The sequence below is a fragment of the Petaurus breviceps genome, unplaced genomic scaffold (genome assembly GCF_028583685.1).
Source record: "Petaurus breviceps papuanus isolate PSGF00001 unplaced genomic scaffold, PetGlider_PUasm1.0 174, whole genome shotgun sequence".
NCBI lineage: Eukaryota > Metazoa > Chordata > Mammalia > Diprotodontia > Petauridae > Petaurus > Petaurus breviceps.
The window spans coordinates 18,288,199-18,310,234 of record NW_027185761.1 but is presented as its reverse complement, the minus strand read 5'-3'; the positions used below and the strand labels follow the sequence as shown (position 1 = coordinate 18,310,234).

The following is a 22,036-nucleotide window of genomic DNA, read 5'->3' as shown; positions in this document are numbered from 1 at the left end:
TATCCCAAGTCCTTGCCTTATGCAGGACAGACGTTTTTCCTTAAACAGTACTGAAATTGTCTCAGAGATTAAATTGGCTCAGGGGACTAAGGCTCATGCCACTGATGCAGTTTCCCAGTCACCCAAATGAAAAAAAAACCAGCCTGGACAGTAGGGGCTAGCAGCGTGACCTACACTGCCACATGAGAGCTGTGCGTGGCTGAATCAAGCCTCTATCCTCAGTGAACGTCCTTCCCCTGCTGAAGCTAAATAAACACGCTCTTGCCAATTGTCACACGGCATGGGAATGTCTTATTCCATTCCAATCTCAAACCTGAGGCAGTCACCCAGAGCCCTGCAAGGAGCCGTTCCTTATCTCCCCCTAAAACTGGTGCCTTCTCTTTGAGCTATCTCCAATGTATCCTGCATATCCTGTTCACATGCGGCTATTTGCCTACTGTCTCTCCCATCAGACTGAGGTCCCTGAGGGACAGTTTTTGCCCTTGTATCCCTAGCACTTGACAGTCCCTGGCATTTAGAAGGCAATTGATAAATGCCTGTTGACTGGGCTTGGTCTACTATGACCTCTGACCCAGTACCAGGTAAATCAAATACCCCTCTGTGAGTCAGGGTGAGGAGGGGTACACTCCTCGAGGCAGCTTTTCTAACAGTTTAGAGGATATGTAGCTCAGACATGAGAGGATGCAGTCACATAACATGGCAGGGGAAGTGATTTTACAGGAGACATCTATATTTCTCTTATGACAAAGGCACCTGATCTGCGACAGTGAAACAGTCCTGGCTTCTCTTCCAAGAAAACCAAAACAACTGCAAATTCCAGAGTACCGAGGGAAAATTTAAACTCAACCTAGGAAAATGTTTTGATCAAAGCCTGAATAAGAGCTATTGCTGATCATTTACATATCTGAGTTTCTATAGAAACCCATCTGTGTTTGGCATCCATCTGATCTGTTCTTTAGGTAGCGGTTGCCACAGCAACGGATACTCTGCAGTCGCTTCCCGAGTAATAAATGTCTGAGATGAGTGTTTGAGATGTCTGCAGTATATATGGGGCAATGAGGGCTTCCAAGACATTTTCAAGCCCTAACTCCCAGTGGGTTTCTAAAACCTACCTGGCTTCTCCCTAAGGGATTTGGCTTGGAAATTAATTAGGAGCCTGAATGGGGTCCAGATGTGTCTAGGAATTATTCAGCCCAGAGGGCAAGGTGCACAGTGGAGTCTGTGGTTTGGGGTTAACTGCTACAACCACAGGTATGTGAGAGAAACGGGAAGACCTGAAGACCGTCTATCTCAACACCTTTGTACCTCTAATCTTCTCTTTTGTTTCTCTTTTCCTATTCAACATTCAATCCTATTCAGGATATTGACCAAAATCTTCCACTAAAAAGGCCAAGTCCCAAATTAACTGCTTTTTGTAATCCAATCTGTCATCCTCCTCCCTTTGTAAATTAGTAAGGAATAATCCAAACTACAGAGATCCTAAACTGGTTCATGACCATGTGTAGTGTTAGAGAAGACTGAAGTAGTGTCTATGGACACTCAGACATAAATGTACCCACATAGGATATACAAACACCCTTAGGCACAGCATTTTTACACATCTTATTCTTATCATCTTTTAAGTATGTCAGCCATTATCTCTATTGCACCACTGAAAATCAAGGCAAAGTTGGCTTGCCTGGCACAGAAGTCTTCTGTTTGCTCATCAGGCAGGCTAGAAAACCAGGTCCCAGCTAGATATAAGCTCACTGAAGGCTGGGGGGCAGGGGGGTGGGGGCTTTCATTTTTCTTTTCAGATTTCCAGTGCATGGCACCCAGTAGGCACTAAATAAATGCTTGTTGATTGATTTCTTAGCACACTGGGAGCAAGGAGAGGAGGGGTACAGTTCCCAGAGGAAAGCCCAATTAGCTCATGCTCAACATCTAGGAATCATGCAGGTGTATCCAGACTCCCAACAAACTCAGTAGCTCATTATTACTGCTTCTTGTAATTCCCTCGTGTCCCTGGTTATGTAACCTAAACTTCAAGGAAGCACTGGAATATTTCAGATAACAACCTGAATAGGGAATGGGACTGAAAATGCAAAGTAGTCAAGATAATTTTCAGTCACATCTTCACAATACTGACAACGACTGAAAATACCAGGACGTAACTGCCCAATATCAGTGCTGCCCACCACCTAACAGAGCACAAACTCTACTGTCACCCAATGATAGTGGGTCAAATAATGTGCCCAACTTCCTTATGAGAACATGTGACCAATGAAGACCACGGTAGGCCCAGTGTGGGGAGTTCATCTCATGATGAGAAGCTGGTTGAGTCAGGTAATAAGGATGTTTGAAAACTCCTCATCTACAGGCTAGAGCAGAGAGAATCACCAACAGCTGATCAGAAGAAAAGTCCAATGGCCTGGTTGGTTGCAGAAATGGAAACATCAAAGGTAGGATCCACATATGAGGCACGTGCCCTCCCAACATGTGTACAGAATAAAGTTAGAACAGAATGTATAGGGTAGCTAGGTGGCGCACTGAATAGAGCAGCAGCCCTGGAGTCAGGAGGACCTGAGTTCAAATCCAGCCTCAGACGTTTAACACTTACTAGCTGTGTGACCTTGGACAAGTCACTTAACCCCAACTGCCCTGCCTTCCCCCTCCAAAAAAAAAAAAAAATGTGTATGGGAGGGATGAGAAGGTATGTAGGTTCATAAGCCCACTATAGGGAAGAGCAGTTAAAAATTCAGTCCTGGTCCTCCTCTATGCCTGGGCTAATAAGCTTAAGTAAAATCCAATGCTCTGATTACTCCACCTAATATCAATGACAAGGGAAGACAGGAGGCATCTGTAAAATGGGAAATTCAAACACATCATCTCTCCCATATGAGCAGTAATAGCTTTAATGAAAAGAATAACTAATTTGAAAGTAAATTATCCTAGACTAGTGATGTGTAAATAGAGCTCTGTTTTATAAATTTGCCAGTTCTTCTGTGATGCCCCAAACCAAAAACAACCTGTTTCTTTACATTTTATCTATATTCATTCTTGTGACTAGATTATAAACTCACTGAGGGTAGAGACAACATCTAAAAATTGAAATCCAGGTAAATACCATAATACCAAGCTGGAGTACCACAGCTCAGTGACAGTGTCCTGATCCTGGATAGAATGAGTCAAGGTGATCTCCCTCTGTTTATCAGTGAGCAAAGCCACCCCCATTTCCATCTAGTACATCTTCCTGAGCATTAATGCTATATAAGCTAAGCACCACTGTTTGATTCTGCTGCAAGTTAAATAGGTCATGTACATGCCACTTTTTAAAGTCAACCCAGGTTTCCAGTTGTCTACCTCCACTGAACAGACTGCCTAAGGTCACACCACTTAAGGCAGGAATCATAAGCCAAGCAAGGCTGAGATCAGGACTGCTCTGAGACCTCCATGGAAGATCTAATTTAATAGCCTGTGTTCATTAATACCACGCAGAGGAAATGTAGAGTTGAGAGATGTGTGTCTTCAGATGACAATTCAGTGTAAAGATGTCACAGCATGCTTGCAGGGAGCAGGTGCACTGACTGCAGTTCATAAGCTCCATTCCACCTAAACGGCAATGCTTACCTCACGTCATTTCTGTGCACAAAGATGGAGATTTACACCAACCTTGCAAACAAGTACACATTTATAAACACCCTACTTTTCTTTCTCCCAGAGTTTTTTTTCCCCAGTCAAGTATCATAAATAAAAAACACTGTTCTAACCTTACTGGACATAAAACATTTCAGAAGTGGGGAACCAGTCCCCCATAACATTCCATGCCACTGTGAACTTTAGGGAGAAAGGAAGAAAAGGGGGAAAGTTGGAAGGGTACTCAACTTCCAAATGGGGGTATAGGACTAAGGTTTCCAAAAGAGACTATAATTCAAAATGTTTCTCTCTCTCTGACCCTGCTCTTATTCACCCCCAAAGACAAAATAAAAGCCACCAGACCTGGGGAAAGTGAGGGGAAGCAATTCACAAGCATGGATGTTACATGCTCCACCTAAGAAACTAAAAAAAAAAAAAACATATATGATCTGTTTCCAAATCTCTACAACATGGTTCTGATGGGCCAAAAGTTCAGAATTGATCAGTTAAACAAGCATACTTACTTTTAGATTCAGAATTAAAGCATCAACATGGATACAATCTACTGATTTACTGACCACTAATGCACCTTTGCCACAGATCTAAATTCATTTCCACACCCATCCATCCATACACCCTAAACATCCCACAGATAAAGCTAATCCCTTTTTCAAAACAACAGTACCAGACTAACTGGCTACTGCATTCATTAAAAGTGCAGTTGCATCAAGATCAATGGTAATACAACCATTTAGGATCTGAAATACACATAAATATTTGTGACAGTCCAAATGAAATTTCATACCACTTGTAGCTTCTCATTTATTGAACCTAGATTTCATAATAAGTTGTGGATTAAATAGTTAAAAAACCATCTGAAATTACTTAAATTTCACATAATATAATATTGAAAACAGTCTTGTAATTTTATTCTTTGGACCAAAGTGAAAAAAAAAAAAAACAAGCATTGTTCCCCTAAGGTGAGACATTTTCTCATTCTAGAGACAACGCCATGGAAAAAATGGCTTCAGGTGTATTAACAATATGAGGAAATGCATGAGTGAGAGAAAATCATGAGTCAGGTCTCTAAAAGGGCAGGAGATAAAACGCACTCCAAAAGAAAACAGTTTAAGGAGAACATGACCTAGACAATGCATAGCAGTGTCTGAGGCTACAGCCCAGCTCGATCTCTGTAGTACCAAACATTCATACGCTTCCTAACAAACGGATCACAAACTGTCAGGCAAAAAATCCTCTAAGCTGCATGGAATTTTTACAGCAACACATACACTCAGGTAAACCTACTGTATATCTGAACACTTATCAGAAATATTTGAATTTCCAAGTCCAATTCTAAGAGACCCTACTGTGAATTCTAGGTTGATCTGTTAAGACAGTGCAGTTTTACAGTCAACTTTACTTCTGGGTCAAGTTTTTATACAAATAACAAAGCAGAGAGACAAACACTCTGGCAACTAGGAAAGTTAACTGTGGCTAATTGTGCGACTCACGAGTTCCTTCAGGAGGATGTCCAGTCATCTAAACTGGAAAGGGAGGGGTCCTGACTTGCAAGGGAATCATCAGTCATAGCTCACCTCACAATAGGGTTCTGAACTATGACGTCAAGGAAGCAGCATCACTGCTTTTCCAAGGAAGTCAAGATTTCTTAGGCAAATACCCTGCTGCTATGCTGTTTTCCCCGTTGGTGATCTTTCCTACAACAACCAAAGGAAAGTCCTGTATCTTTTCTGAGCTCTAACATATTTGTTCTGCTTCTGTTTTACCTGAGTATATTTAGGTATTTTTTTAAAATCTTCACCTGAGAAAAGTATACATGACAAGGAAAAGCATAAAACAGCAGGGTCTAAGCTCAGCAACCCCTCTGAGTGATATTCAGTCCCGATGACTTTGTAATCTCCATAGTTGTGAAGATCTGTTTCAAAAAAGAAAGAAAACAAGGTATGGGTATTGTCAGGATTTTAACTTGAGAATGAGAATATAAATTACATTTGTTTTGTCTCTCAAAAACTACCTGCTGATAACAGCTAAAGCAATTATTATATAACTACCTTTTTAGACCATTTTTCAAACATGCACAGAGGTTGGTACAATATTCTTTTGTTTCTTACCTCACCACAGGTAGGATGGATGCCAATAGTATCATCAAGCAACTGCTTGGTGAGACCACATTTCATTGCAGCTGCAAAGCCCTGGGTAACCTCGCCAGCATTGGGGCCAAGAACATGAAATCCTATCACCCGATTCTTTATGAAAAACAAAATACAAAAAAACCCAGGTTAAAAGTCTGAATAGCAATGCCTTAACCATGACTTCAAAGCTGGAGTATATATAAAGCTTCTACTACAGAACAATAATCCTATTTGTGTCTAGGACATTATCATGAAACGGAGCTGCTGTAAGAATCAGTTAAATGAGGCAGTAAATGCACATCTAGAGTTAATTTGCTCTCAAATTTACCAGAACAAGCAATTTAACAACTGCATGAAGGAGTTCATTAGTATGATGTAAATTTTAGAATTATGCTCAAGTGCCACTAAACATCAACATAACAAATCAGAATTAAAGTCCAACATCAGAATATCCCTAAGAGGCTGTTGTTACAGTAAATTCAAGGTGTTACTGGCCAAGGTTCCTGACGGAAACACCCAGAGCTCCAAGCAGCAGCTCCAGCAGAGTTTTCCCTAACCCTCCACCCAGGGATCTGAAGGCCCACATGTGGCTGTGCTCACAAACACTCTGCATTCTGCTCTCAGGAAATGTTCAAGTGAAAGTGTTAACTTTCAGGCTACTCCTCTTTTGTTTATTCTCAGATTCTATCCATTCATTACTAAATTAGATGACTAACTACCTACTACTAGATTCCTGAACATGAAATGTGTACAACAGGCAGAGAAAGACACATAAAAGTGGGTAAATCAGAACAGCAAGAGCCCACAGAAATCTGGGCGGGGCTACGCCGTGGAGAAGATTTGTTTAAATGATCCATCTTGTCATACAGGAGGAAGTCTATTTAACAGATAGATAACACAGTATGCTGTTATAACATAAAATGTCAAGCATTCACCTGGACTGCAAGCTCCTGAAAGATGGGGACTGTTCTTTTTACTTTTTAGAATTAGATACACAATCTGTGAAAATCTTGGCAATTGGCTATAGAAACTCAAGAATTTTTGTGGCTTTTAAATAAAAGGTAAATGGCAGAAATCCCATGTTCCATCCCCAGCTCTAAGTTCCTTTAACTCTCGGGCCCTCAGTTTCCTCTTCCATAAAAAGAGACAGCAGAACTAGACATCTCTAAGGGCCCTTCAGCCTTTTACTCCCAAGCTCCCTAAGCCAGAATAATTCACTTTAAAATGAATGGGTATGACATAAATTATCAAGTGCCCACAGTGAGCCTTGGGTACTTTCACAACAAAGGAAGGTCCTAAAGGAGTCTTTTTTCAGAGCTATCAGAATCCACAAAGAATGACTTTTAGGGCACAATGCCCCAGGGGTAATGACATTTAGACAAGACTGGAAGGGATCAGCTGCGGTCCCTTCATTTGAACTGTGTTTCTTAAAAAAACAAAATAAAACAAAAAACACCAAAAAACTGAAATTACAGAAAACTGCTTCAGTATGGCATTTACTCTATTTTTGATATTCCAGCAGTTCTAGGGGAAACTGAGGCAGAAAGAACGTTAAGTGAATTGCCTAAGCATCACAGAGCTACTAAGTTTCAAGGTCCAGCGTTCTAAAAACTAGGCCACCAAGTCTTTGATAAACAGAAATTAATTTCCTGATCTTGAAGCAGCATTCTTTAATGGAGAAGGAAAAAGGAGGATGTGGAACATAAATGAAAATGAATGTCACATAAAATACAAGGTATCAGAATATATCTTGTATTATAAAAGAATATAAAGATATAAAATAACTTTTTTTTTAAATGGTGAAAGATAAATTGACTCCATGTTTGGTGAAGCAAGTTCTACCCAACAACATAATGGTTATATAATTATACTCGATTTTCATCACTTGTCACTACAAATACCCACTAAAGATGGGTTTTACAATGAAAATGTAAAATGGGGCCAAAGGTATTATTTTGCTATAAATGCCAGTATTGACATTCAGCCAGGACTTCCTTCTATGGAGGCTTAGTACTGAAATTATAAGTAAGCTTTGAGTCAGCGCCCAAAACTCTGTCCGCTGCTTGGATTATAGTTCATTTTTAAGCCTGAACTTCCTATTATGCCTCACTCTCCCTCTTCTAACTATCCAACAATCACGAAACAATGGCAAGTCTGGTCATACACGATTATCATGGTAAAGAAGCTCTAAGAAACTTATGTCAGACACTAGCTGGGGAGGTCTGGCGTTTAACGACTACTCTGTTTTACCTGTAAAGAGGAAGTGGGTTTGGAGAGGAAATTGTTGAGGATGGATTGCTAATTAATGGCTATCTTATATTCTCTGGCATGTGGGCAAAGGAAAAGAATCTCCGAGATAAAGTGGTGGCCAGGATAAACCCGGCACACAGGCTCCAATTATCCTCCCCTTCAGTCCACCAATTTCCTGTTTTAACCTTCAAATGCCACCAAAGAAAGGCTAAACTTCACTATAAATCATTCCAATCAGATAAGCAGATTTCTAAACCCCAACATTCCACAAACCTACGAGCTCATTATTTATATAGGACAGCACACCAGGAAGAACTTTGATTGGCATAGGAAAGGAGGACAGGCCTAAGAAAGAAATTATGGCCAGAGGGCAATGTGAGGACACTGCATAGGAATTAGGAGCTGTTCAGAGGAGTAAGGTGTTAGACAAAAAACAATTCTGCAATTTTGCCTACATAGCATTTTTGCCTGGGGGCTTGGAAGCACCTGGTATGTACCGATGCCAGTTAAAATGTCAGAACGAGTTTGGAAACTGCAAGCCTCAGCTTCTCCCAATTTATCCTGGATTTCCTAATCCAGACTAGTCTAGTCCTGCCTCTCTAGTTAAACTGGTATCTTTCCATCCAATCCCTACCCATCCCTTGGGAAAAAAGAGAAACTCAACTAGCCTCCTTTGCCTTTACCATTAATATGATGCAGATAATATGAGGTAAAGTCTTTTATCTTATGTGTTGTACAGGAATTAGCCAGTTTTTAAAAAATTAAAAACCAGAACAAAATCAAATGCACTACACCAGAAAATACGAACACAACTTCTATCTCTCCTAATGATTCAGAAGTCATTTCATACTGTCGCAGGGTCTCAAGACTGTCATTAAGAACACCCTTTGTCATGGTACTGAAAACAGTGTCAGGCAGAAGAGAATTCTGATTAATGAGGGCCACAGCATTTATGGTCTAAGCTGCTCATTTAGCAAGTACTGAAAGCCATCTCGCAGTTTTAGTTATCTTTTAGGCATTTCTCCATAAGACAGTGACTATGGAGCCCTTCTTTGTATTTCCAATGTCTACAGAGTAGGTGGCTCCATAAATATTTATTGATGAAAGAGTGTTAACAGTTTCCTGTGACTTTACTATTGGTATAGGCAAAAAAGCAGGTAAAACTACCGCAAGAGAAGAACTTAACATGAAAAAAATCTCTTTTCTTTTTAGATTTTTCCAAATGTTCTCCTCCAGGAGATTAGGAATCTTCACTTCTGTACCCTTTTCAAAGTTCTTCTGCAGAAACAAAAATTTGCTTAAAAACAAAACAAAATCCAAAGCCTCAATGAGTGATATTAGCTGATGACTAAATTCCTAAAGATGTCTAATTTTAAAATGCAAGAACACCTTTAAAATGAAAACAATTACAAGCATGTGATGTTATTAAGCTTCAATTATATAACTTGTCATTTTCTCAGTTAGATAAACATTAATTGGATAATTATCTGAATAATAATGTGCTTTGCAATCAAATCTCTTTGAAGTTCATCACCAAAATTCAGATTTTATGAATGAAAGTTACCCTCTCAAAGTTATTATTAATTCATTTCCACTTCTAATACATACATACATTGTCACGTTTATTGCAAATTATCTTTCCAAAACAAGTATTGTTTTCTCTGCCGGCTACTGTCCATTCAAGAGGCCAAAAAAAGGTATGATATACCTAGAAGAGAATTGGGGAAAAGTTTTTACTGTGGCAGAATTGATTTACTGAAATTCAATTTTCTTGTAAATCTCCAAGAAAAACAATATTCTTTGGAAAAACATGTTAGAAGTTTAAATCCCATGATATGAATCATTTAACTTGTGATTCAGATCTGCATCCCTCCTGAAATGACAGATTCGCAATTTTGCCAACTTTTGTTTTTTAGTTTCTTACATTATAGTTTGAATACACTCAAAGAATGTCAGATTTGAAAATAAGCTTAGGAAAAATAGAGGAAAGTAATTGTATTTTTAATATATCCAGTGGCTAAGATATGTTTAAAATCCTTCACATCATATTCCAACCCCTAACCTACAAATATCAAGGCATATATATAGTGGGCACAATCAACAACCATGAATTCTGTAGAGCCTTTAAAAAACCCAGATTTTCTCTTGGCAAAGCTTTCAGCTGTTTGCTAAAAGTTATAATGACTGAAAGAAAGAAGTTGGGATATTTGGGAAGAGGAAAGATACCAGTCAGTTCACTTCCCATCTTTAGTTAGTCTTCCAAACAGCCATTTCAGAAACATAAATACACCACTGGGTGGTGAACAGATGTAGCCTACATGGCAATAAGCAAGAGGCGATGTGTTGATCTTACTCTGACTACTTGGGGGAGGTGCAATTAAACTGGTAATCCAAGAGTAAGTTTCATTTTGATGACAAAATCTTTTGGCATAAAAATCTGAGATTGATATGAGCACTGAGTATCAGAGCTGGATGACTACAGAACACAGTTATACAATGTATTCATTTATATACTGCATTTAGTCATGGTTACAAAAGGTTCTTAAAAATAAATATTAACAGGAGAATTCTTTCAGAAGTTATGTTTTACACTGAAAAAAAATGGAGGAACAACTGACCTGTGTGGCAAACCTTCTAAACTTCAAACCTTTCAGAACCCCAGATCTAGAAAGGCACACCTGCTCTTGGGGTATTGCCCAACAAACTCGCCTTTCCCATGTCGACATTTTTACCTTCCTGCTTCCTCTTTGCCAAAAGTTTAAAAACTAAGTTAAATATGGAATATATAAAAATTCCTAAGACCCACTTAAAATTCCATCATAGTAAACTTAGTTCACTTAATGAATATAAATACAAATGCGGGTGCATAAGACAGTCTGTTAGGAAGTGGAAAGAAGCAGGTAGATGCTAGAGTAAGAGCAATGAAAATTCTTTGTACAGGCCAGAATGACCCCAGCCTTAAACATCTTCCATGGGAGGCAGTAAGAAGAAGGGCTGGGGCGGCTAGGTGGCACAATGAACAAGAACCCAAGCCCTGGAGTCAGGAGGACCTGAGTTCAAATCCAGCTTCAGACACTTAACACAAAAACTAGCTGTGTGACCTTGGACAAGTCACTTAACCCCAATTGCCCTACCTTCCCCCCTCCAAAAAGCAAAAAAATTTAAAAATTTTTAGCAAAAGAAGAAGGGCTTACAGATTGGGAGCTCCTATGCCCAAGGGGACCTGTACCATTCCCTCCCCACCATGTAGGAGTGGTTGGAGTCTGTTAGAAATGACCAATCACTCAATTCCCAAATTCATGGCTGAGGTAGGGAGATGGTGATGACAGCATTCTCAATATCAAGGAAGAGAGAGCCTAAAGTTCCACCACATAGGGATGGAACTTGGGGAAGGTGAAAGCAATGGTATCCAAAGGCTCCAGGCTCTCCTTCAAGACCCCAGTTGAACACTACTCCCCACCTGCCTCACCTGGGGAACACATGCACAGATGTGGCAAAAGGGGGAAAGAGACCCAGCCCACACAACAAAGAAATAAGGCCAGGCACATACTTATGGATTTCTGTACTGTTAGCAAACAAATAAAAAATTATGTTAAATACTTCTTTATCTCATTGTCTTAAAATGTCTTTTTTTGGACAAGCTATATGACAATATAGTAATCCAGTGGTATACACACAGGATTTATAAATTATGATTATCTCTAGTAGGACCACGTGTTCAAAAAATGTTCACTGAGAGGGGCACACCATTTTGGAAACCACTGCTATAAGCCTAAATCCACAGCGACACCCCTCCCCTGCCTCTCCCCTTACATCAAGTAAGTTTTAGTCCCGCCCATCAATAGACAACACTGGACTCCAAATAACACGTCCCAGGAGGTGACTAAAAATAACAGTAGTAGTTCTCTACACCAGGAATTACCTTGTTAGATTTTTTAAGAAGATTTGCAAGTTTTATTGATGTCTTTTGTTTTTCAGTCATATTAAAATACGCCCTTCCCTCTTCCCCATCCAGTGACCTTTCCTCAAAGAAAAAACATTTAAGCAAAATCAACCAACGTAAGGACCACATGTCAGTGTTTGCCATATTCTAGACCCAGAGTTCCCCAGCCCTCTAAACAAGCAGAAGGAAGGATGTTTCAATATCTCATTTGTCGGGAAAAATTTGGTCTATAAATTACAAATGCCAAAGATACTCTGTATTTACTCTGTAAATGCCGTATATTTGGAGGAAGGGAGGGAAAGGAAGGGAATAGGTATTCATACAGCGCCTACGCACTTTACAGTTATGATCTCGTTTGATTCTCAAAACATCCAGTGAAGTAAAGTGCTACTGTTATCCCCACTTTAAAGATAAAGAAACTGAAGCAAACAGAAGTTAAATGACTTTCCCAGGATAACACAGATATTAAGTGCCTGAAGCTGAATACCGATGTGAACTTGACTCCAGGCCCAGCACTATACCCCCTGCACCAGCTAGACATCTAATTGCTTATCTGTGTATAACAGAACATAAACTCTCTGAGGGCAGGGACTGTTTAGTTTTGTCTTGTGTCCAGAGTACTTCCCACAATCTGCAACACAGCAGGTGCTTAATAAATGTTTGTTGAATTAAAGTGGAAATGTTCCCTGAATCTCTACAATTGAGATTTAACTGCTCTTCTGTTATACCATCAAGCAGTAATTGCTCTCCAAGTTTCCTGATCCAACAGGCCTTCAGGAGATCCCAAGTTCCTTGAGAACAAGGTATACAAATGTAGGGAACACTACTGTTGTTAGAAATGGTAAAAGGGATAATTCAGAGAAACCTGGGAAGACCTTAAAACACTGACGCTGAGTGACACAAGCAGAACCAGGAGGCTGTCAAAGAGCAGTAATACTATGAAAACAAACACATTTGAAAGACTGAAGAACCCTGATCAACGCAGCAATCAATCATGACTCCAGAGGAATAATGTAGAATTTCTGGAAAAGACTAATACGGGAATTTGTTTTGCTTAACTAGACATATCTGTCAACAGTTTTGTTTTCCATTCTCTTCCCCACAGGGGGCAGAGAGAGAGAGAGAGAGGGAGGTGAGAGGAAGAAGAAAAAAAATCCTGTTAGTTGAAAAAAAAAAGTAAAATTTAATTTTAAAAAATTTTGTCTTCACTTACTAAACAAAAGATGCTCTTTTATTTATTTATTTTTTTAAAAGCAATTGGGGTTAAGTAACTTGCTCAAGGTTACATGGCCAGCTCTTTTGGGTGGGTGCCAAGTATCTGAGGCCTGAACCAAAAGATGCACTTTCAGAGGGGGAATGTAACTTGTAGCAAAAGCATTAATTATAACAAAATATTACAAAGCAACAGAACATTCAGAAACCATTACGAGCTGAAGTACAATGAGGGAGGGTGTTAGCTAATTATAAATGAGATGTCCTTCAAAAACTAACGTAATTAAACAGCATTACCTCAATATTATCTTTTTTATATAATTCCATGGCTTTCTCTTCCGATAATCCACAGCAACCATATTCCAAAGGAGTAAACACTGTAGTTGGGACGTTAATGTAATCACACTAAAAGATAAAACACACAATCCTTTCTTTTATGATCCTTTAAAAAGCAACAGAATCTATGTATAAGTATTTATACTTGAAGCAAAAATATGATTTTAATTCAATTTAACAAATATTTAGCTCAGTGCCGGCTACATATCTAATCCATACTGTGAGGTATGCAAGAGAAGCACAGGGTATGACCTCTGTCCTTTATTAGGAATGACAGTCTTAAAAATGGGATGAAATTTTAAAACACTATTAAACTATAATTTGAAATACAGAAAAAATTACGAGGGCAGACTCCCTCAAATCCAACTGTAGGATAACTGAGGATGAGGTAGCCTGCAGTTTCCCTTTTCTTTAACCTCCTTTTTCACGGAAAATGGAAATTAATGGTTATTATAAAGAAGACTTCTGGGGAAATAAGTTACTTGAAAGTAAATGATTTTCAAATACTTTAACCTTTTACACTGATTTATATGAAAGTTGAGAGATTAATAGCAAATCACTAGTCATTTTGAAGGAGTTCTCTTAGGCCCCTCTATTCACCTGTTGAGTGTGTCGTGTGTACACATACAGCATACACACACAAAATTGGGTTGTCCCCCAATTTACTGTAGTATACTACAGTAAACATATATATGTATATATGTAAAGCCTCTGGGTTCTCAACACTTTATTTATAGTTTAAAACATTTTCCCTATCAATAAGTTCCCCTACATTTGCAACAATTGCCAACAGGATGTAGATAATAGTGAAATAATTTTGATCTAAAATGTTAACTGAAACTCAAAGCATTTTTATCTAAAAATATTAACCCAACCTCAAAGAACATATTTGCTCTTACCTTCTCTAATCGTCCCCCAAAAAGTCTTTGTGCCAACAGCTTTCCTGCCCGTATAGCAACTGGGGTGAGCTCTAGTTTATCCTCCAACACATCCCCAATAGCATAAACATAGGGCACATTGGTTTGTTCCTCATCATTTACTGGTATTTTTCCAGTCCTGAATTTAAATGGATAAAATTTTTAAAAATTGCAATTGGGCTCATGTTAATGGAATAAAAATATATACTGCACTTCATAGATTAATTGAGCACTTCACACATCCCATCTTCTTGGCAATCTTCCCACAAAGAGTTTAATGCACATTAGGTACTAACAAGAATGGAAATTACATTTCCTAAGCCACCTGCCTACCTCTGAGCATACCAATTCCCCAGCCAATAAACCCCAAATAGGAAGGGTGCGGGAGGTCAGAAAGTGGAAAAAAAAAATCATAGAAAATGAACTAAATTGGTGCCCTATCCATAGGAACAGGGTGTCTAACTCTGACCCCACAAACAAAACCTCTGATTGGTTTAGTTTTCTAGTCTAAACAGAAGAGACACCAGCACTATCCACAATATCTCGTCAGTTATTAGTCATTCATATAACTTAAAATGACTCAAGCTTCTCTATTTACAGTCTCAACAAATACTGATTCATCGATGATCAACCAAACAGCACATCAATCATACTTCCAATATTTCCAGGACTATCTCCAGACTCTCTCTATAGACTGTACCTGACAGCCATCTTGACCATACAGGACCCCATCATATCATACCTGGATTATTGCTTGGGTATTTCCTATAAACCATTATGAGTAGGTAACTGTACTTCCATAACTACTTTAATATTCAAGACTGCAGAATAATAAACACTCGATGCGCTCAATAAAGGCTTAGTGACTATAAAAGTATACTGATTATCAATAACGATGTGATAACACAATGTTTTTTGAAAGACAAACTTAAAAGATTAACGTTTCATGGCAATTTCACACCTTACTAGTTAAGTGCTAATTTCCAAGTAGCTATCTGTAATGAAAATGTGTTTTGTGCCAGTAAAATATCAATAAGGTCATATACACTTACTTCTCATTGATTTTGACACCAATCTTCTCCAAGCCAATTTTCCTTGTACAGGAGTCTCGACCAATGGCTAACAAAACCTATATATTAGATAGATATAACAGCTACTATGTATAAACCAGACATTTTAAGTTATTTTCTATACCCTCTGTTACGCATTACCAATAGTTTCATTAGCTATTAAAGCTAATTTCCCCCTGAATAACTTGAGAACTCAGATTGTCAAGACTAATTCAAAGGTGCTAGCAAAGCAAAAATACAACACAGAATAAACTTTGCCTGGCCTAGATGTTTTGGTTACAATGTGTAGGCAACATCCAAATAGTTACTCAAAATAACCTTTCATAAGCACAGAAGGTAGGACAGAAAGATGCACAGTCAAGTAGAACAGCTCTAAGAGCTACAAGCTGAAGTCATGATATACTTAAGAAAGCAGGCTGTCCATAACAGACACCTGCAATTTTGCATATAATCCATTTGTGTTCTTCTAGAAGGAAATGACCATTTTATTTGGTGTTTAAGTTCAGAATAAAAATATTTTAAAGAAATATTTCATGTTAATAGCTGAATTAGCAACACGTGCTTTACCTCTCTAATGAATTTAAATGTCTTTAGTTTGCAGGACCATTACATTTTACAATCATTCAAATAATTGTTTAACCAAAAGACAAAACTACATCTTATAGTCCAAGAAATAAGTTCTTAACTGCTAAATTAAGGAAATGGGAAGAGAAAGAAAAGAAGGAAAGGAAGAAGCAGAGGGAGGCATGGGGGTAGAGATGTCAAATGGTGCACGGAAAACAGACCAGGACAAGACACTCAAATGGGAGATTACCCTTCTCCTCCTTGGCTTTCAGCCTTTTTCAATCCAAACTGTGGCTGCTAATTATCTTCTTTTATCTGCCACTTTGAACAAATCACCTCTTCCCAAAACTCTTCACTGTTATGTTAGATGTTAGGCTCTATGTGTCCACAGCCCTTTCTAAGACTCGACCGATTCACAATTAATTTCAAGTCCTTCCACCATTCGATTCCTACTATCTCTTCCTGTTCTTCTGTTCACTTCTTTAGTTTCAATCAAATAAACCTGCTCTCAAGCCCACTTTATTTTCTTCACTGATTCTCTATGCCTTATTTATACCAGCTCAATTGCCTTGAACAACCTTCTATTTCGTATCTGTCAGATCTACTATCTCTCCTCTAATTCGAAACTCTCGTCAGATCCTATTAACCCCAAGAATACTTCTTATGAAGGTCAGGAAACAGGAAAGTGTTCATCCCAATCAAGTGGTCAAGTCACTCTTCTTCCCCACACCAAATGGGAACACCTCAAACTCCCAGAAGCAGGCTATTTATGTCACAGCCGGGCACAACAGGCCAGGAAGAGGTCTTCACCTCTATTATAAAAAGCTCCAGTTACACTTGTGATAAAGGAAGACTCTTAAAAAATAATCTGTCTTGTAAAACAGATTCAAAGACATCTTCTGGAGGCATGAAGAACCTGTGGCCTCGAGGCCACATGTGACCCTATAGGTCCTTGAGTGCAGCCTTTTGACCAAGTCCAAGTTTTACAGAACAAATACTTTTATGGAGGGTATCTGTTCTGTGAAGTTTGGGTTCAGTCAAAGGGCTCTACCCGAAGACCTAGAGGGCCACGTGTGGCCTTGAGGCCATAGGTTCTCTATCCCTGACATCTGGCCTATGAACATTAGCAGCACACAAGATTTTTCACTAGTTCTTTCCACAGGGAGAATAATGTCATTAACAGTAAGACTGAGCAGCCTCAAGTCCTGACCTCAAGACCAGAGGGATTTACTCATTTTAACAGAATTTGAGGGGGACCTCCCAGGATGAAAATTCCTTCCACCATTGCAGATCAGCAATTTACCTATACCTATCGAGAGCTGCCCAGAACACTAAGAGGTTAAAAACCTTGCCTACACTTGTGCAGCTGGCACATGTCAGAGCTGGACTTGACTTCAAAGCCAACCTTCTAGCCACTAAGTCATTATGGCCTCTCACAAATTATTACCCAGAATATATTCTTAGCTGGGATCTATGCTTTTTTCAGACTCCTGACCCTGGAAAATGTACAGGGATATATTCTACTGCAAACTTACTGTGTTATACTCTTCTTCGACAGTTTCCGACCCTTCTGTAGACTGGGCTACCACTTTCAGTCTTCCAGGTGTGCCTTCCTCTAACTGCTGAATCTGGTAACAATAAATTATATGCTTACACCAAAGAAAGCAGTAAATACAGAATCAACATTATGTACAACTTTTAGCTTCTCAGAAGAGTATCTGCAATGAAAAACTCAGAAACTATAGTCTCTTCTTTGTTCTTATGAATTTAGATGGAAAATCTGCAACTGCTATTCCCCATGAGATTTCCACCCTGAGGGACAGGTTAATTTTGAGGAGGGTACAATAAGGAAAATGTTTAAGGTATATTAGGATTTTTTTTTTTTGAAAGGATGCCCAAACCCCACAAACTCACCTGCACAGGTATAAATTTCCTGAGGAACTTCACACCATTCAATTCCATGTAAGTACCTATTTTCTCAGCAATTTCCTGATCAAAGCCACGAAGAAGGATGGATCGCACCATAACTGTGACATTTAGCCCGATGCCAGCAAGGAATCCTGCACACTCCAGGGCAACATAAGAAGCCCCCACAACCAAAGTCTTTCCAGGGCAATAAGGCAGGGAAAAAAGATCATCACTAGATGGGGAAAAAGCAAAACCATTTATACTAAACAGAAACTAATTCATTCAAATTTCGATAGAATATTTCCCTAATTATGAAGATAATATAATTTGAAGTAAAGTTGTAGCTTTTAGCTGGACCTTACCTAGTGATACAATATTCTTTATCTCCTGGGATTCCTAAATACCGGGGTCTTTCACCTGTTGCTATAACAAACTTCCCTGCAGTGTGAAAGGTTTCCTGTCCTTTCCTATTGGTTGCCTGGAAAAACAGAAGGTGAAAAAACTAAAGGCAGTCATATTTTCTTAAAAGTATATATGTAATATAATACACAGAAAGATTTATGTGCTTTATCACATGTAGTACAATGCTACATGCACTACAAAGAGAATTCTGACGTATTCACACTCCCTACAAATTTACGACCTAAGCCAGCAAGCACAACACATATGTGTATGTGCACGTGTGCACACACACACACATGCATGCACACACACTTTTTCAAACAAACAGGTAACAGGATCACAGACTCAGAGATTTAAGAGCTGGAAGAGACCTCAGGGGTACTGAAAATCATCTCGTATAGAACAGGCACTCAATAAAGATTTGCTAAACGATTTCTATATTCGTTCAATGCAAACATAAGAACATGAATATTAGAATGTGTGAACAAACAATTTAACTGGTCGGTTATCAGGGCTCTGCTAGAACTAGCTCAAACCACGAGCATTTAGACCTTGGATATTAGCAAATGCTGCAAATCAGGACTTGATTTGTTTTGGTGATTACCTAGACTTAAAGTGATGGAGAAAATGTTAATAATGCAAATTAAACCTAAAAGGTCACATGTGTATAATTTTCCTCCAGAGAACTGATTGTTAAACATTTACCAGTACACCTGTTAATGGTAAATTTGAACACTATAGGTTAACCGACTTAACAGTTTTAAAGGGAACCATTTAAATGGCCATCTCATAGGTGCTGATAACTAATGTCTACAAAATATTTTGAAGTCTTAAATCACGGGGCATAATTAATACAAACTATTTTCTCATCAGCCACTCTTTTAAATGTCCTAACCCTTTATCGTTTCCAGACAGAACATGTTCTGGTTTATTTAAGACAGCAATCTAATTCAGAAAGAGAAACAAGGTTTTAAGTTACAGAAAAGGTTTTTTAAAAATGAAATCCATTCCATTTACCAAAAGGACTCAAGACTCTAAGTGGCAAGGAGAGAGAAGTGCATTCTAATTCTGAAACAAGTCAAGCATTGATAAAAAATAACTAATTCATAACACAGTAATACATTTTACTTAAAATAACCACACAGACAAAAGCAAACCAAAACAAGAGATAAAATGGAACCTGTACCTTTATTTTATGGTGTTCAACGAATTCACCATAGGAATTGGCGTATGTCACAGATTTCTCTCTCAAAGCCACCCTGTACCCCCAATTTAAAGAGCCAATGTGGTTCTGAATTGCTTCTGTCATGGTCTCCCAGTTGTGCTTAACTAAAAGTAAACAGCAAGACTGAGATTTAAAATCAAACTTTAGTTTAATGCTATCACTTACGACACACAAGGATAAACAAGTATAAGAAGCTTCAAAGATGCTGAGGACAAAAGCCACCAGAAGAGCTCCAGTCTCCATCACCTCTGTATATCTGCACAACAGCTTTCTAATCTAAAGATTTAAACATGTACAAAGAGCAGGGTTCCAGGGGCACATCTGAAAGAAAGACAAATGAAAAGGGATGGGCACAAGGGAAGGCTGCCCATCCCTCTCGGGCCCTTCTGGAGTCCCAGTGTCTCAAAGAACTCATAGCCAGAAGGGATTGTAAAGACCATCGTCTAGCCTCCTCATTTTACAGAGAAGGAGGTGAAATGGCCTGCCCAAATCACAAATGGGGTAGGGAGGTTAACAGCTGGAATTTGTACCAAGGGCCCTTTGACACTTGAACTCAGATCTAACTACAATGCCAACTTCCATCCCCAAGAATCAACCAGGAAAGGGCAGTTCCCATGGGAACATAGATCCAACTCTTATCTTCCCAACCTTGGGATACCACATCTCCAAGCTCTCTTGTAACAATACATGAAGGCTCATGAACACACCCACTTAAAAGGCCCAGAATGTACAAGCTCATGGAGTTATTGGATGCTGTTGTTGTTTTCAACTAAGGTGAAGAAAATAGTGTTGCTTATAAGTAACAGGGTTAATACTTAAGTTAATTTTAAAAAACTGAAAAGAACTTGGAGAAAAGAACCATAAAACAAGAAACAATGGAGGGCTGGACTGGGGGGGAGAGGGCATGGAACCATTTCCCTCATTAGCAGCCTGATCCCTAGAGTCTACAACTGGATGATTCCTTGTTGCTGGCACAAGTAACCTCAACAGGCCAGTGCTAAGCTAAAGGAGAACTCAAAAGCAGGGCAATGAGCCCTTACACTAAATTGTTCCCCATTGTCTCCTGGTTGTCCTAATGGAGGCCACACATTTTAACTATGTGATGTCAAGATTCACTAAGCAATGAAAAAGAAAATAGAAAGGATGAAGTAATCTTTAAGGGAACTCAATCAAAATGGAAGACTGTGAAGAATAACAACAGAAGATGGCCCAAAATTTATTCCAATCAAATTTAGCACTGCCATTTATCTGGTCTCATCCCCACCTGACACCCCAAGTCTTTCTACACAGAAAAATTGAAGTACAGTTATTATTAATCACTCAGAGAGAACCCCTCTCCAGTAGAACATTCATGAATTCCAAGATGAATTCTTACATATCTGAGAATGGAATACTACAGTAAGTTACCCACATCCTAACTCCAATTCCAAGTAATGAGAGTCATCATTCCTCAGTGATGAATCCCCATGCCAGACGCACACCTGTAGTCCCAACTATGGGGGAGGCTGAGGTTTGCAGATGTCTTGAGCTCCAGAGTCCTGAGCTGTAGCGTCCACACTAAGTTAAGCACCAGGATGGTAAGCCTCCAGAAGAAAAGGGCCACCAGATTGCCTAAGGAGGAGAAAACTGGCCGAGGTTATAAACAGAGCAGTTAAAACTCCCCTATTGATCAGAAGTGGCATTAGGCCCATTGGGAGCCTCTATACTTCCTGTCTGGATGAGATGGGGAGAATCAGTCTCAAAAACAAAACAAAACAAAAAGAATCCACAAATGCTCAAGCCACTGCCCTTCCCTTTAATCTAGAACTTCCTTAACATGTTCCCCGAAGGAACCTGTAGTAGCGGCTTCAAGTTCTCAGACTTTAGGGAATCTTAGCAGTAATGACAGGGAACAAAAAGGGAAAAAAGTTGCATTTCAGGAAACAATGAGTTAATGCCACTGATTTACAAAGTAAGAGTCACTATCCAATAACGACTTTTAAATTCTGTCCTCCCTGTTCTTAATCAATCACATCACCCAATAGAACCTAGGATCTATGAAGGCACAGATGGGCTTTTGAGTCTCCACTTGCACAATAAGATACTGAATAGATGTGTTCTGAAGGGAAGGATTCTGGCTGCCACCTAATCCTAACCCCTTGGAAGCCAAGCCTCTTCATTGCTGTCCTGTGATACTTCCATGACATTGTTCTGCTTCCTGATCCTATTTGGTTACTATGTCACCGTTAAAATTAAATGACTCATTTTTCATCAGATCTAATTTACAAATGAGGAAAGGGGCTCTAAGTGTCCAAGTCAGTCAGAAAAGTGACAGAACATTGAGCTGAGGCTCTCCTCCCATGCTGCCCCCGCTGACTGTTCCTCTCACAGGAAGTCCTGGTTTCCATCTCTTTCTATGCTCTCATCAGCTGGTGCCCTGTGCATCCTCTAAGCTATGAAGGTCA

At 39.1% G+C, this 22,036-nt stretch overlaps 1 protein-coding gene across 2 annotated transcripts in view; it reads right to left on the bottom strand.

Moving 5' to 3' along the window:
- Positions 1 to 4,407: 4,407 nt before the first annotated feature.
- The window catches only part of TXNRD3 (thioredoxin reductase 3), a 32,629-nt gene continuing 15,000 nt past the window's right edge, over positions 4,408 to 22,036 (bottom strand). Inside the window, exons 7-16 of one of the 2 annotated variants that reach the window (XM_069083840.1) lie at positions 19,554 to 19,696; positions 18,328 to 18,443; positions 17,972 to 18,197; positions 17,593 to 17,685; positions 15,476 to 15,552; positions 14,406 to 14,562; positions 13,468 to 13,575; positions 9,628 to 9,723; positions 5,745 to 5,879; positions 4,408 to 5,548 (exon numbers count right to left, since the gene is read on the bottom strand). In XM_069083840.1, the coding sequence (XP_068939941.1) occupies positions 5,486 to 5,548; positions 5,745 to 5,879; positions 9,628 to 9,723; positions 13,468 to 13,575; positions 14,406 to 14,562; positions 15,476 to 15,552; positions 17,593 to 17,685; positions 17,972 to 18,197; positions 18,328 to 18,443; positions 19,554 to 19,696 (1,214 nt within the window). In that variant the 3' untranslated portion in view covers positions 4,408 to 5,485. The remainder of the gene's footprint in view (positions 5,549 to 5,744; positions 5,880 to 9,627; positions 9,724 to 13,467; positions 13,576 to 14,405; positions 14,563 to 15,475; positions 15,553 to 17,592; positions 17,686 to 17,971; positions 18,198 to 18,327; positions 18,444 to 19,553; positions 19,697 to 22,036) is intronic. The other variant, XM_069083839.1, reaches the window with a different exon arrangement.